The 15,565-nt window shown below is 38.3% G+C and overlaps 1 protein-coding gene across 3 annotated transcripts in view; it reads left to right on the top strand.

Moving 5' to 3' along the window:
* Cntnap5 (contactin associated protein family member 5) overlaps positions 1-15,565 on the top strand; it is an 826,603-nt gene that overhangs the window by 380,625 nt on the left and 430,413 nt on the right. For all 3 annotated transcript variants that reach the window (XM_074070497.1, XM_074070498.1, XM_074070499.1), the window contains exon 5: positions 11,489-11,692. In XM_074070497.1, the coding sequence (XP_073926598.1) occupies positions 11,489-11,692 (204 nt within the window). The remainder of the gene's footprint in view (positions 1-11,488; positions 11,693-15,565) is intronic.

Below are 15,565 nucleotides of genomic sequence, written 5' to 3'. Positions count from 1 at the left end.
GAGAAATAGCAGCCTCTTCAACAAAAACTGCTGGGAAAACTGGTTAGCAGTCTGCAAAAAACTGAAACTAGATCCATGTATATCACCCTATACCAAGATTAACTCAAAATGGATCAAGGATCTTAATATCAGACCCCAAACTCTTAAGTTGATACAAGAAAGAGTAGGAAATACTCTGGAGTTAGTAGGTATAGGTAAGAACTTTCTCAACGAAACCACAGCAGCACAGCAACTAAGAGATAGCATAGATAAATGGGACCTCATAAAACTAAAAAGCTTCTGTTCATCAAAAGAAATGGTCTCTAAACTGAAGAGAACACCCACAGAGTGGGAGAAAATATTTGCCAGCTACACATCAGACAAAGGACTGATAACCAGAATATATAGGGAACTTAAAAAACTAAATTCTCCCAAAACTAATGAACCAATAAAGAAATGGGCAAGTGAACTGAACAGAACTTTCTCAAAAGAAGAGATTGAAATGGCCAAAAATCACATGAAAAAATGCTCACCATCTCTAGCAATGAAGGAAATGCAAATTAAAACCATGCTAAGATTCCACCTCACCCCTGTTAGAATAGCCATCATCAGCAACACCACCACCAACAGGTGTTGGTGAGGATGCGGGGGAAAAAGGAACCCTCTTACACTGTTGGTGGGAATGTAAACTAGTACAACCTCTCTGGAAAAAAATTTGGAGGCTACTTAAAAAGCTAAACATTGATCTACCATTTGATCCAGCAATACCACTCTTGGGGATATACCCAAAAGACTGTGACACAGGTTACTCCAGAGGCACCTGCACACCCATGTTTATTGCAGCACTATTCACAATAGCCAAGTTATGGAAACAGCCAAGATGCCCCACTACTGACGAATGAATCAAGAAAATATGATATCTATACACAATGGAATTTTATGCAGCCGTGAAGAAGAATGAAATGGTATCATTCACTGGTAAATGGATGGAATTGAAGAACATCATTTTGAGTGAGGTTAGCCTGGCCCAAAAGACCAAAAATCATATGTTCTCCCTCGTATTTGGACATTAAATAAAGGGCAAACACAACAAGGGGATTGGACTTTGAGCTCATGATAAAATTGAGAGCACACAAGGGAGGGGTGAGGCTAGGTAAGACACCTAAAATATTAGCTAGCATTTGTTGCCCTTAACGCAGATAAACTAAAGCAGACACCTTAAAAGCAACTGAGGCCAACAGGAAAAGGGACCAGGAACTAGCAAAAAAGTTAGATCAAAAAGAATTAACCTAGAAGGTAACACACATGTACAGGAAGTTAATGTGAGTCAACTTCCTGTATAGCTATCCTTATCTCAACTAGCAAAAACCCTTGTTCCTTCCTATTATTGCTTATACTCTCTTCAACAAAATTAGAGATAAGGGCAAAATAATTTCTGCTGGGTATTGAGGGGGTGGCGGGGAGAGGAAGGGGGCGAAGTGGGTGGTAAGGGAGGGGGTGGGGGCAGGGGGGAAAAATGACCCAAGCTTTGTATGCACATATGAATAATAAAACAAACAAACAAACAAAAGGCAGTATAGGACATTGTTAAACACATCAGCTCTGGACTCAAACCACCAGAGATGGTAACCTGACTTTACCACCAAGTACTTGAGTAATCCTGGGGCAATGTTGGGTCCTCTCTAAAAAAATAAGTAATTATAGTGCGTGCTTTATTCACATAAATGCTTGAAATAGTGTTTGATATGCAATAAACACTCAAAAATTGTTGCTTTATTCAATATCTAGTCTGCACTTTCCTCATTTTTTCAGTTTCCTATTCAGGACTACACCTCCTTTATTTCTGAGCAAGGAGGTCAAGTTTTTACAAACCTGAGTCCTAAATGGTTTTCATACCTTCCTCTAGCCATCTGGAGACTTCAGGCTGCATTGAGTTTTCTCTGGAGCTTCTACTTGAATTTCTTTATATATGGGAGCTAATTAATTTTACAAAAAGCATTATAAATTCTGATAAAGCATAATGATCTGTCAGGCTCCCCAGTCTCATTAAGACAACCATTTTATACCTGAGGTTGCCTCCTTTCCACATAAGACCTTGCTTCTATTTGGTTAATTACTGCCAAGTGGTATCATCCAATATTCATCACCCTCAGAGTGTAAGTCATACTCTCTTTCCCCAAAAGAATTTCCTTGTCAACTCTGCTTCAGCTGCCCTCTTAGATGTTGTTCTCATTACCTGGGGTCATTTGTCATGCATGGTGAAATCCACCAAGTTGTAAATTTCATCTCAGTTATGCTAAGGTCCATATGTTCCTAAGAAACAGAACATCAGAAGACCCAGTTTACAGTTGTGCCAGCCCTTGAAGCATGGAGGGACAGAATGACAGCAGTCAGATGGGGCTTAGACATCCCATGGGAACTCTGAACTTCACTTCAGAAATCCTTCCCTGGACAACCCTCCAGGATCATCCATTGTAATTCCTTTACTCTGGAGATGAGAAAATTGAAGCCCAGAAATGTCCTAAAATAAAGTCAATAAATGAATGGGATCTGCTAACCTTCTTGCTCTTAGCTCATGTAAGAATGACTAAAAAAATCTCTTATGTGATGAGATACATGTACATATCAATGTACAGTAAATAAAACAAGATGTTCTTTTATCTTTAATCAGTGGATTCTGTATGACATTTCTAATTAATTGAGGATCTGAAAGCTCCTTCAGTCATCAATAATAAGCATTACTCAGTAGTCTCCCTGTTGGCTTTGGGTATACAGAAAGAAATAAAATCACCCTTGCCCATCAAGAACTCACAGTCTTTCAGAAGTCACAAGAAGCACACAAATAAATGCTCTTAAATGTAGAAGATGAATGAACTAAATCCTTGGTAAGTAAAGCTGATAAGGGGAGAAAAATCACAGCTACCAATTTCCTGATGAATTAATACCCTGTTGTCTAGTATGTGATGTAACTGACTATATTGCTGATTCCTGTGCCCCCTGTACTAATGGGAGTGATTTTTTTTTCTTTTATTATTCATATGTGCATACAAGGCTTGGGTCATTTCTCCCCCCTGCCCCCACCCCCTCCCTTACCACCCACTTGAGGGTGATTTTAAAGGAAAACTTAAAAGGGAAAATGACCTAACATTTAGGTCAACCACTTGATGCAGGAGTTTCTACCCAAATATCAAGTTCTTGCCTTCCCCAGTGTGCCTTGCATTTACTCCCCATTGAAGTGGCCATTAGAGTGACTTATGTACCACAGACACCACTACTAAGTTCCTTAGATCTGTCCAGGTGATTTCTGGCATGAATCCTTGCCAGATATTTTTATACAACAATATACCAAGTGGTATTAAATGGAAAACTAACATCTATCTGGTCAGATTTTAACACTGCTACTTAAACATCTATCATTTAACAAATGCCCTGCCAGGGAGCAGTTGTGTGCTGTGACTGAAAACCAGTGACCATCAAGTCAGTCAACCAAGGAAGCAGCTGATAATTTCATTACACTATTTTCACAACAAAGGTTGGCTGCTTAACATTGGCCTTTGCTTTGATCATTATTTTTTTTTGAGATTTTATGAAGAATAATTATAAAATACTATCCCCTTAATGAGACCTGTCTCCGTTTTAATGGAGTGACACGTCCTTCTCACTTACTGCCCATCCTGCACTTTTACTTGGGGTGACCATACATCTTCCAGCTCTCTCCATAAAGTATTACTCCATGAATCTTTGCCTGCTTAGTTATTTAGACATCACCTTTTTACTTCCCCAAGGCCCTATTTGGGTAATGAGTTGTAGAAACCATAATAACACATCCCTTGATTACATCCTGCTCTGCCACCAAAATTCATTTATGTGGATGCTATTGTGTATGACTCCCTGGACACCATGGTTCATGCCTTTGTCATCTTTGTATCTGAGAGCATGGGTACCAATGAACTCAGAATATACCCAACACTGGCCAATGAACTTAGGTTTGAATGAATGAAAGGATACCTACTATGAGAGCTCCCCAAAACAAATACACTAGTTTTGTGTATCCTTTGTAGTTTGTGAACAGGCCAAATGAACTACAAATTTTGTGTGTTCACCGATATCTGTGCACTAAAATAGCTTAAAAAATACTGTCATTTTAAGAAGGTAAGTCTGACTGTCAGAGTTTTAAAAGGCATATCTGTGAGGTTAGTTTTGAAATTCAGAGTTCTAATATTTTTTGTGCTTTGTTTTTTATGTTGTCTTGAGACACATTCTGTTTTTTCACCTGCCAATCATACATAGGAATGCCAGAAATTTTGTGAAAACAGCTACTTTTAGGAGTTGTCACAGTTGGCTTTGGAAATTTGTATCATGGTGATAGTTCATCTGAAGTTACCAAAGTTCCTGAAAAGACCTGGAAAATTCAAAAAACTACTGGGGAAATTTATACAAACTTAAGCTGACTGTGGAAACCTTTGTGGTTTGAGGATTGCTAGCCAAAGCCCTGCAGTTTTCAGTACATGCATATGGTCTGAATAATAATCATTTTTCTTACATAATGTATTATGAGAAAAGCTTCAAAATGTAATTGTATTGAAAATCCTGTTTACTTTGAACAACCAAAGAATCCAAGTGGGACTAATTGTCTCTGGGTAAATCTATATGTTTCTCCTGTCATAATGGAGCTTAGTCTTTGGGCTGTGAGAAACCAGACTCCTCCTCACAGGCCCACACCAAAGCATTCCTCAACTTGCTTGAGAATTCAAGCTTAGGAATTTTTACTAAGTGGAGCCCTTTTTTAGCTGGTTTGTTGACAAGTTACCAGTATCCATCAAACATGCCAGAATCTGCCTCCAGAACTCTGTCTTTCCCAGAAAACGAGCTGTGACAGCTGGGTCAGCAATTATGGGTCTTGTGGGAAGTTAGCCAGCACTGACATTTCTCAGTTCTTGGGAGAGGGAGGGAGCCATTGTCCACATTTATCTTGACCTCAAAGGAGAGGCTGGTGAGCTGTAGGACCTGCAGTTATCAGGTGACTCTTGGGTCCTTGATTGGCCCATCCTTTATATTCTGGAGAAAACTGTCAATGCATCATCATCATAACAAACCACAAATTGAATTAAATTGAGTTTGCAATAATGATATCCTAAAAATCGATTTTAAGAAAGAGAGAGATGATCCACTCCAAGAAATAAATATCTTAACAGCTGTGTTCTGGGTCATGGCATTACAGAAAAAATGAGGAATGTTGAGAAGTGGTCATGAGGTATGTACAGCAGAAAACACACACACAAGGCCCACATTAGGATTGCACTATCATGGCATGAGAAAAAAATTGGATAATATCACAGAACAAAGCAGAGATGAATGGCCAGGTTTGAATGCAGGCTGACTATGCAAATAATCTGATGAGTTTTCTAAAAACCAAAAGCATTTTCTGAAAACCAAAACTGAGCAAGCTTGTTCCTATTTCAAATGCTTTAAGAACTATTTACTGACCTCAGGATCAAATTGAAATCTGTATAGCTTTAAGAAGACCCTGATTCTGGTTCTTGTTTGTTGACTTCCCAGAGCCTCTGGCATTCTAGGTTTCAACACAGGTCTTTGCATCTCCACAACATAGGGATCATCTAGGAGATCCATGCCACAATGTTTCTGTCCCCAGAGGTTTGTAATGAGATACTGGGTCTTGTACTTCTGGCAGCCTCCTTGGCCACACCAGTGCTACTGATCCTGAGAACACATTGCCTAAGCCACTGCTCCTACCAGGCTGATTCCTTTTGGACCCAGTATCTCGCCCTGCACTTTCTCTGCTCTTTGCTTTAGATATATAGCTTCTTCTCTCTCCTGGTAATATCCTTTACCCTCATCTCACATACCAGACCTCCAACTCATCACTCAGGACTCAGAAGAAACACTGCCTCTGCCAGAACACATTGCTATCCCCTGGGTAGGGCCTAGGTACCCCTTCTTTGGATAACTGCAGCACACAGCACTCAGACTTGGAGCTGTGGTTGTGGTCCCCAGCTTAGTGTTTCAAAAAAGGGACTTCTGTTAAGGCTCTCACTGTCCATGCTGTACTGCACACGTGGACCTGGGTGTTGATGGAACTCAGTAAAGTTGTTAACCAAGAACGTTTGAGTGAAGTGAGGCCACAAAAATCAACTGGGACAGAGGGTCTGAGCTCAGTGGACATGTTAGAGGATAGGACATCACAAATCCACCCAAAGAAACCTCCCAGATTTCTGTGGTTTTCCTGGTCCTCCCAGGAAGAGCCACTGCTTTGAATGAAATTGATATGTGTGAGCAGGAGCAAGTACAGAAAAGCAAGGAACTAGAGAAATGCATATAAACCTTTAAGGAAAAGAAATCTTTTCATCACAATCTTTTCCTTAAGTTGGCATCTTCTTTCTGAGGCACACACTCACATTCACTCCCCAATGCATGCTTTTTTCTCACTGAACAAAGTCCTTTATATCACATGTAATCCTCAAGATAACCCTCCATTCTTTAATGAGGAAGAATATGTGGCTTCAGTGTCAAACAACTCATTACCTTGTGTATGCCTTTGGGCAAGGTGTATAATCTTTCTGAGCTGTGGATTCTCCATTTTTCAAAAGAAGAAGTCTGGACTGCTCAGGACTGTTAAGAACATTAAATGAAGTAATGTGTGCTAAATAGTGTCTTTATCCCTAGGGAACAGTTTATTTAATCAGAGGAAGAAATTTCCACACATGTCTTAGGTGATCTGTGAGAGAGAATATGAAATATAACTTATTTCTGCTAGTCGTTTTCTTGGTGTCCTTAACGCTGCCTTCTGAGGCAATCGTGCTCTTCTCCATCTGCCAATATGACCTCATCTCTACCCTTGTATGCCTTCCAACGCACTTTCTTTTCTTTTCTTTCCTTTTTCTTTCTGTGTTTTTAAGAGAACCTATCAGCATACTTACATAAGAAAAATAACAAGTTTAATGCCCATAGCCAGACCCCATCTGCAAATTGGAGTTCAAACAAGACGATCAGGACAGAGTGGTTACAATAATATCTAATTAGTACAAAATAGAATAGCATGATTTTTTGTTAACAAGTAATATAAAAGGTATGGGTTTTTATTGTTGCCACTTTAAATCTGCTTAATCCAGTGATGCTGGGAAATAACAAGTATTTTCCTCGTGTCTGAAGGAGGTATTAAGTCTTCAGTTGGGGAAACCTTTAATCCTTCTTAAACTTCTGCTTCTCTCCATCTGTGAAATGACTGATACATTTCATGTGCTATTTAATTAATACTTCAAATGTCCAGGATGTTTGTCTGAGTTCTTTTGGATAGGCAAAGTAAGTGTTAGTGGTATTAGGAACAAATCTTCAATTCTCCACAAGGCTAAGTTGTGCTCACAAAGGGGCATATCTCTCTGCCACACCAATGAGCAAATGTGAAGGATGCTGCAGGGACCCTCACTCGAGTGGAGAGCGTGTCCTAATGAGGGAAGTAACACTGTGAGTGTGATAGGCAGTCAGCACCTAAGGTGATGTGGCAGAAAGTCAGCAGATAGTCAGGCAGCATTTTGCTGGGCCATATGGGCTACAGAGGGTCAGAGGTGTTTCTAGACTCTAAACTAAGACAGAAAAAAATGTCCATCTATCCCTTGCCCTAATGGAGAGCACCAACATGCTGGGGATCTGGACAAACAAACAAAGAAACCCACAAGAATCTAAGTTCAGTGGAAGTCGAATTATGAAGGGTGCTTTGAGGTAGACTAATGCAGGAACCTCTTAGGAATAAGGCCAGGAATTGCACTGAGAAGCTCAGTATCAGAGCATCACAGCACTGTACGTGGGAACAAGTTCAGCAGTTCCAATACACTAATGTGGTTAAGTCACATGGGGCAGGTTAGAAGTTTGGATGAAAACGTATTTCACTAAACACATATTTTACTGAATACATATTTCATCTCCTTGTGCCATGATTTCCTCACTTAGTAAAATAATTGTAATGATATTTCTTCAAAAGATAATTAATGTGATTAAATGAGTTCACATGCAAACACACGCATACTCACACACACACACACACACACACACACACACTTAGAAAATTATAAGACTTATGGTGGGCTCCATCCACATTTTCCTCACCACACACATTCATAAGCACAGCACATACTACTGTCACAATGTACATTGGAGTGTAGGTTAGGACAGGAGTAGAGGATGGCTTGGAACAGGTTGACAGAACCAGATCCTGCTCAGGTCTTAGAGAGTGAATTAAGTTATCAATGCAAAGGAAGTTTACTGAAGGGCATTCACAAAGGTGAGACATGCTTTCTGAAGCTGTGTCAGGTGGAGATGGGAAAGGTGAATCCAAGACGGCACTTTTGGGTAGATTTTAAGAATATGGAAGTCAAGCAGTGGTGATGAGTGTTTGGTTATATGCTTCTCAATGTGATGTGCAGGCTACTGAACTCCAAAGCCCTCTTTATACCATCTTCATACTAGGATTGAAACCTTTCCAACTAATTAATCTCTTTGGATTAATAATGAATTGGGGAGAGGAAAAGGTCTTGAATCTTGAATGTCTTTTCACTTAGAGGCATGAGCTTACATAATTCTCACAATGACTTTGTAGAATAAGGTTCTATAAGCCCCATTGTACAGATAGAACTGAAGTTTGTGAAAATCAAGATATTTGGTCAACCCACACCTAGTAAGCAACAGGTATTGCCTTCCAAGTTTCAGACTACTTAGAACTTGTGATTCTCAGGAGATTTCCAGTACAGGGAGGTGTGAATGTGTGGTTGGAATGAATGTAATTTGTAGGCAGTGACTCTAACATGGTACATTATGCCTCATGGGGTGATGTTCCAGTACTAGGGAAATAAAAATTCAAAACTGAACCTGCCTATGGGAGTGGAGCAGATGTTTCCATGAATAAATGTGAATTTTCAGTTACTGCTTAAGCACTCTTTGTGCTATGTCTCTCAGCCTGAAGGAATAACTATCCTGGGAAGCAAAGACCTTTCTGCCTATCCCCTACTCCGACCAACCAAACCTCCTGCAGTCCTGAGAGGCACCACATATCCTTGTCTTCTCTGAGTTCATCTCTTGCCATGCACATCACTCAAGAAGAGTATGCAGCTCCTTTTCTTTGTGACACCCTGCTGAGCTTGACCCCCCCCCTTTGAAATGGTTAAGTCCATTGTGCATGCATGACTCCCTGCATTCACCTGTACAAGCTCTGATGGATGCTGTGTGGTTGTTTTCCTCACTGTTGAGCAATAAGCTCCTAAGAACTTAATTGCCCCTGCAGAGTCTTGAGCAGTGGCAGAAGAAAAGCAATCAGGAGAGAGCATGCATTCACAGTGCATACCCAGGCACATGAAGAATTTCAACCAGAGTGTGAGAAGTTGAAACGTGGCCAAGTAGGAAGCACAGAGCCCACCCACCCTTCTCTGGGCAGCAAACCATTGAATTAAAGAGTGGAATGTCACCTAGGAGTGAAAAGTGGAGTACTACTCACTAGAGTGGACTGGTTAGGAAATCAAGGCCATCCAGTTAACCTGACATCCTACTGCCTGTTACTGATTTAAGGCAAATGATGTACTCAGTAAGATAGAATTAGAATCATTTTGAATGTGTTGTTATTTTACATTATTAACACAATTAATTATTGCAGCATCATTTTCTAATGGACATATTTATCCCTATTTTATACATAAAGAAATCAAGTCTTAGGAAAGTGTTCCAAGGTGTGCAAGCTAACAAGTGATGGCTTTCATAGTTTATCTATGCTATGGTGCTCATTATTCCTTGATGAGGTCAATTGGGTACCTGTAAGCCTCCACTGGTTTGGATAAAGGTCCAGTCAGTGACCAGGCATGGATGCACTGCTGCGGTGGGAAGCTTCTTAGAGGTTTTGAAAATCTCTCTGGATCTGGAAAGTTTCATTTTACATTCTGATGTCATCAGTGTCCTTTTTTGGTTTTTAAAAAAAGTGAAAATTTCATTGTTTTTAGTTCAGAATTTCAGATTTGTAAAGGATATTTCTTGTTCCTTGATCAGAAAGAAATACTTAATATGTCATTATATGCACTTAACCTGAGAATTTTAATTGTTTGACAAATATTGAAAAATTGAATTTTCATGGATACTGGTTTTCAAATAACAATAATCTCACCTTGTCCATTCATCTATTCACCTCTGCTTCACCCGTATGACATTATATATAATGTATCTGAGTCGTTATTATTAAATAACTACTTTTTTATTATAAAAGTAATAAAATATAACTATAAACATTTTTGTAATAAAAATAGTAAAAAGAATGTGAACATAACTTACAATAACACCTCCCAAGTAAAATCTCTCATTATTGCTTACATATTTTTGTAAGCTATGTGGAGACCCTACACAAGTGAAATAAACCAGTCACAGAAAGAAGTAGGATGATCTCACTCATATGTGGAATCTAAAATGTTTGATCTCAGAGAAATTGAGATTAGAATGGTGGTTAGCAGACAATGGGGATGGCAGAGAAGAGAAAGGGTTGGGGAGAAGTTGGTCAATGGGTATGAAGTTATAGTTAGAAAGGAGAAATAATCTCTAGTGTTCTATTCCACAGTAGACTGACTAGAGATATTGGTAATATACTATGTTTTTCAAAACAACTAGAAAAAGTGTTTTGGATTTCAACAAAATGATAAATGTTTGAAGAAGTAAATATGATTACCATGATTTAATATTACACAATCATACAGGTATTGAAACATTGTATGTCATCTCATAATTATGTATAATTTTTACATATCAATTTAATGACTAATATCTCAGGTAATATCAAAGCCAAAAAACAGTGAATTTATATCTATATCCATATCTATCTATCTATCTATCTATCTATCTAATCTCCTAAAACATCCTGAAAATGATATATAATTTGCCCAGGACAAGCAAGGTTGGGAAAGATACAATTTGCACTCTCTGCTTAAATACTAAGACTTCCATTACTGGCTATTCTTTTCTGCTAAGCCCAGAGGAAGTTTCAGAATCCTTAACACAAGACTCTGAGAAGAACTAACAATTCAACCAGATGGCATAATAAACTATATATTTTTTTATCTCTAGCCTGAGATGAAGAGATCAAATAGTTCCATCTGTAAGAAGCAAATTAACAAGAATAAATCAAGAGAAATTATTACAAACCAGTCATCTGACACATAACACTCTGACATAGGTACTTGTGGTATTCTCACTCTCCCTTCAAGCAAAGCTGGCACATCTCTAATGAGAGTTTTACTTTGAGTCTGATGATCAATTCCCTTTGACTCGGTGTGTGGTGGTTGCTTATAAATTAATAATTCCTCTGAGTCTAATTAGATTGAGTTATTCTCTGTGCTTCTTGTTTAGAGAGGAACTTCCATGTCTCAAGAACATTCCTGAGACTTGAACAGCATCTATGGTGGTGGGAACAGCAAGTATGAGGATGGGTATGTGCTGATTTATCTTTCCCTCCTCTTTTTGTGCCCAGAATCAGATGTGGCTGACTTTGATGGCCGGAGCTCGCTTCTATACAGGTTCAACCAGAAGTTGATGAGCACTCTCAAAGATGTTATCTCTCTGAAGTTCAAGAGCATGCAAGGAGATGGGGTCCTGTTCCATGGGGAAGGACAACGTGGAGACCACATCACCCTTGAGCTCCAAAAAGGGAGTCTCTCCCTGTATCTCAACTTGGGTAAGTCAGGCTCTGCCCATTCTCTTTCTATGTCGGGCAATGGAGAATTGCTTTTTGCACAAAGTCACAGAAATACATACTGATGCTTCTAGTGTATCAGAGTCACTGCAGTACAAGCTAAATGATATATTTCTTTTATCTTCATGGGAGAAGAAAATTACCACATTTTAAAATGTTTATGGCAAACTGTTCTTTGACACAAGATAATATTGCTATGTAGGGGGAGCTAATTGACAAGTATGTATCTATTTATTTCTTTGTTTACTTCTTTTAGCAATTCAAACTCTAAAGTAACCTCAGCAAAGTTTAAACACACATCTGTATACTGAGTTGCTCACAACTGAGCATCTATTAGGTACATTTTAGAAAGTTAAGATTCAGAAGGAAAACAGAGACAAGAACATTTTAATTTTTCCATGTGCGAATGGGGAAAAATTCCGTCTTTTTAACGGAAAACCTTGTTTTCTTTAAGTGTCCTGGCTATGCATGGGTGACTCTCAAATTTGTCAAATGTCAGGGAATTTAGTAGAGAATGCCTTCCTGCTTCTACTTGGTTAGAATGTCTACCCATTGTGGGTTGGCTTCCATTCTGGATTGTCTCAGTGCAGGCACACGTGTATTGATTTTAAGCAACTTCCTATCCCAGGGAAAGAGGGAGAGGTCCTCAGCCACCTTTGTGTGGAGGGAACGTAGGAGAAGCAACATACAGAAAACAAAGAGCTCCTGAAGATGCAAAGGCAAACCAGACTAGCTCTTCTATAGGAAAACAAAACAAAACAGAAAAAGAAAACCAAGTGAGGAAAAAGTAAGTGGCTATTTTATAGAATACTTTTCTGCCTCCTATGTAGTATTTAGTAATACTAAAAAGAGAGAAGAGAGTTGTTTTTTAGGATTTACTTTCTAATAAAGAAGGAAAGAGTGAAATTTATTTTCAAATTGCATCAAAGACTGGATAAAATTGACACAACACATTAGACAAAATATGAACTGCTTGGAGACATACACAGTGTGCTGTTCTTTTCAAGTCACACTCTTCTGGCTTTCTAATTCATATTATCTAGTTACCTTTACTGTGTCTGATTTGGGCAGAATCAGTTCTATAGTGAAATTTAATGCGATAGTTCCCTTTTGCCTGCTTTCTTAAGGCACTTAGACTATTAATATTTTTTTCAGAACTATTAAATGGGAATGAGCTTTCTTCTTACAATCCACAAGGGAGTTACATAGATTCCCTTCCCATTTTTGCACATCTCATTCAGATCGCCCATGGCAATCTTCCCTCTACAGAACCACATAGGCAGGTGAAGAATCAAAGAGCAGATGAATTACGTGACTAAGGAGCTAGTGTATGAACTAAACAAGACATCAATAGAGCACACAGGTCACTCTTCCTTACAAGAGTTCAACGTCTTTGAACTGAGGCAGAATGTTTGGCCATTCCCCAGTCTGTACAGCTGTAGTAAAGTGAGCAAAAAGAAAGCAGAATGTTCTTAGAGGGCCAAGTTCAGGGTTCAGAAGCCAAAGTCCCAGATGGCTTGGTCAACTCACTGAGACAGGTGAGTGAAGGTTTTTCATATCTCCCAAAGAGTTCAGTGAACATTTACTTTAGGTCTTTTGAAATTCAGGTACCTCCATAAATGATCCAATAAATATTTATGATTATCATGTCTCTTGAAAGATTGTTTTTACAAGTTGCTATTTTTTGAGAACCCACACTCAGACACTGTATTTAATATTTTAAATATATATATACATCTATATAAACATGTATATGTTTTCAAGTCACAGAGTAATCCTACACACTATTTCTTTTTAAGAAACACCAAAAGTATTTCATAATAAAGCCCTTCAGTGATCAGTTGAGTAAGATCAAAGCCCCACATAGTTGTAGACCACAGATTAAACCATCTTCCAATCCTACTCCAGTGACTCGACATTAGTCATGATAAATGTTACATACTTTCACAAAATAACTGTATATTAAATATCAGACAGTCAATATTCATATGTTAAATTGTGACAATGAAGAGATTAAGATGGAGCTGAGTTGTCCAGGATTAACGTTGACTTACCTGGAGACTTGATCATGGAGATGGGAGGAAGACAGACATTTCAGGCAGCGTCAATAGGAAAAGGTGAACCTTTAATTTATAAGTACAGAGAGGCAAGCACTGTCCTGCTTGAGTCACATCTCCAAACCTTTCTGCTCTGATTATTTTGAAGGTAGCATCTTGTTTTTCATCCAGGCTGGCCTGGAATGAGATACTTCTGTTTTAAACAGGTAGATATCCTATTTTAGTTTGCTAGACATGCACCATCATGCCCAACTATTTTCCCTTTGAAATGGGTTTCTCAAAATTTCCCTTCCCAGCTGCCCTTGAAGCATGAACCTCCTGGTCTCAGCCTCCCAAATAGCTAGGATCGCAGGCATGAGCCTCTGGCATCCAGCACCAGTCACAATTTTTAAGGAGTTCCCAACCTAGTAAAATAATTATTTCTGCTTACCTTTTAGCTTTGCAATATTAATTAAAACACAGTAACTGTGCATCCTCTAAACTAGATAACATAAAAATATTATATTAGTTTTGTAAAGTAGAAAAGTCACAGAAGATGAATACAAAGACCAGAGTTGAACAACTCCTAAATCTGAAGGATGTTTTCAATCTTTAAAACTTAGAAATCTCCTAATGAAAAAAAAGACACGTATTTTATTGTTTTAGTGATACATAGAGATTTGCCCTGTTTTTTGGGTCAAGTCTACGGGAAACACATTGTCAGCTTCTCATTTCATTCAGGAGTGTCAACCAGGTCTTGCATGCAATCAAACAAGGATATGGGTGTATGTTTCTGGTACTAGATAGGGTATGGAAATTAAATTTGCCCTCTCACTCTATGTCATGTGATTACTCTTTTGTATTGCACCATTTTCCTTTGCCACAAGTCTGCTTTCCAATTCATCAAATTCTGTTCTGGGACTCTCTGTTCCTACTTAGCAGTATAACATTATTGCGTGGGATGTAAGAATGCAGTAGGAATAGTGGAGAGAATGTTAACTTTGCAGTCAGATGGAGGTGGGTGTATCCCTAATTCTTTGTGTCCTTAAGTTAGGCAGATGGTTTGTTTGAGCCTGAGCTTTGTGCTGAATTGTGTCTGGGGGAAAAATGAAACATTTGTATTGTTTACCTTATGTGAGAAGATTAATAAATATAAGTAAATAGCAATATTGATAATTGGTAAATTAAAGGAGAGGGACTTTGATTCTGAAGGATACAGGCATAGGAAACGTCACAGGACTGACCATCTATTTTATCAACACTATAGCATTCCTTTCTAGGAATGGCTTTTTTTTTTTTTTTCTGAAATAACATGTTATAAAACTGCTCGTCTCCCTTTTCTTGGGCTATCTGAAATTCCCAGAAAAAGAAAGTTAGAGTGGCATCTATGTTTGAACTAGTAAGACTAAGGAAGAAAATCTAATTAAACGTTCATTTGGTTGAATACAATGCAATATGATGTCCTTAACCAGACAATAAGAGTTGTTAGTAAGAGTGAAAGAATTGGCATATTTATCCACAGAATTTTAAGGGGAAAGGGTGGATTAAGTTTATTTTCCTCTTATCGAAAATAATTATGCTCACTATAAAAGAACATAATATTGTAAATGTATTTTTGAGTTTTCCTAGTTCATAGTGTTTAGATCTGTCTTTGCTACATCTGTGGCTAGTCCATATTTATACTTTCCTATTCTGTTTCTCTATATTTTAAATCATAAATATATAAATTATTAAATATTTTATTTGTAGGATGTTACTTTTTATTTTATCAAGAAAGGCATTCATTACTACATACATTTCTAAATGATAGAAGTATTTT

The sequence above is a fragment of the Castor canadensis genome, chromosome 4 (assembly GCF_047511655.1).
Source record: "Castor canadensis chromosome 4, mCasCan1.hap1v2, whole genome shotgun sequence".
Taxonomy (NCBI): Eukaryota; Metazoa; Chordata; class Mammalia; order Rodentia; family Castoridae; genus Castor; species Castor canadensis.
Note: the sequence above shows the minus strand (reverse complement) of the source record. Positions and strands in the feature narration are given on the sequence as shown.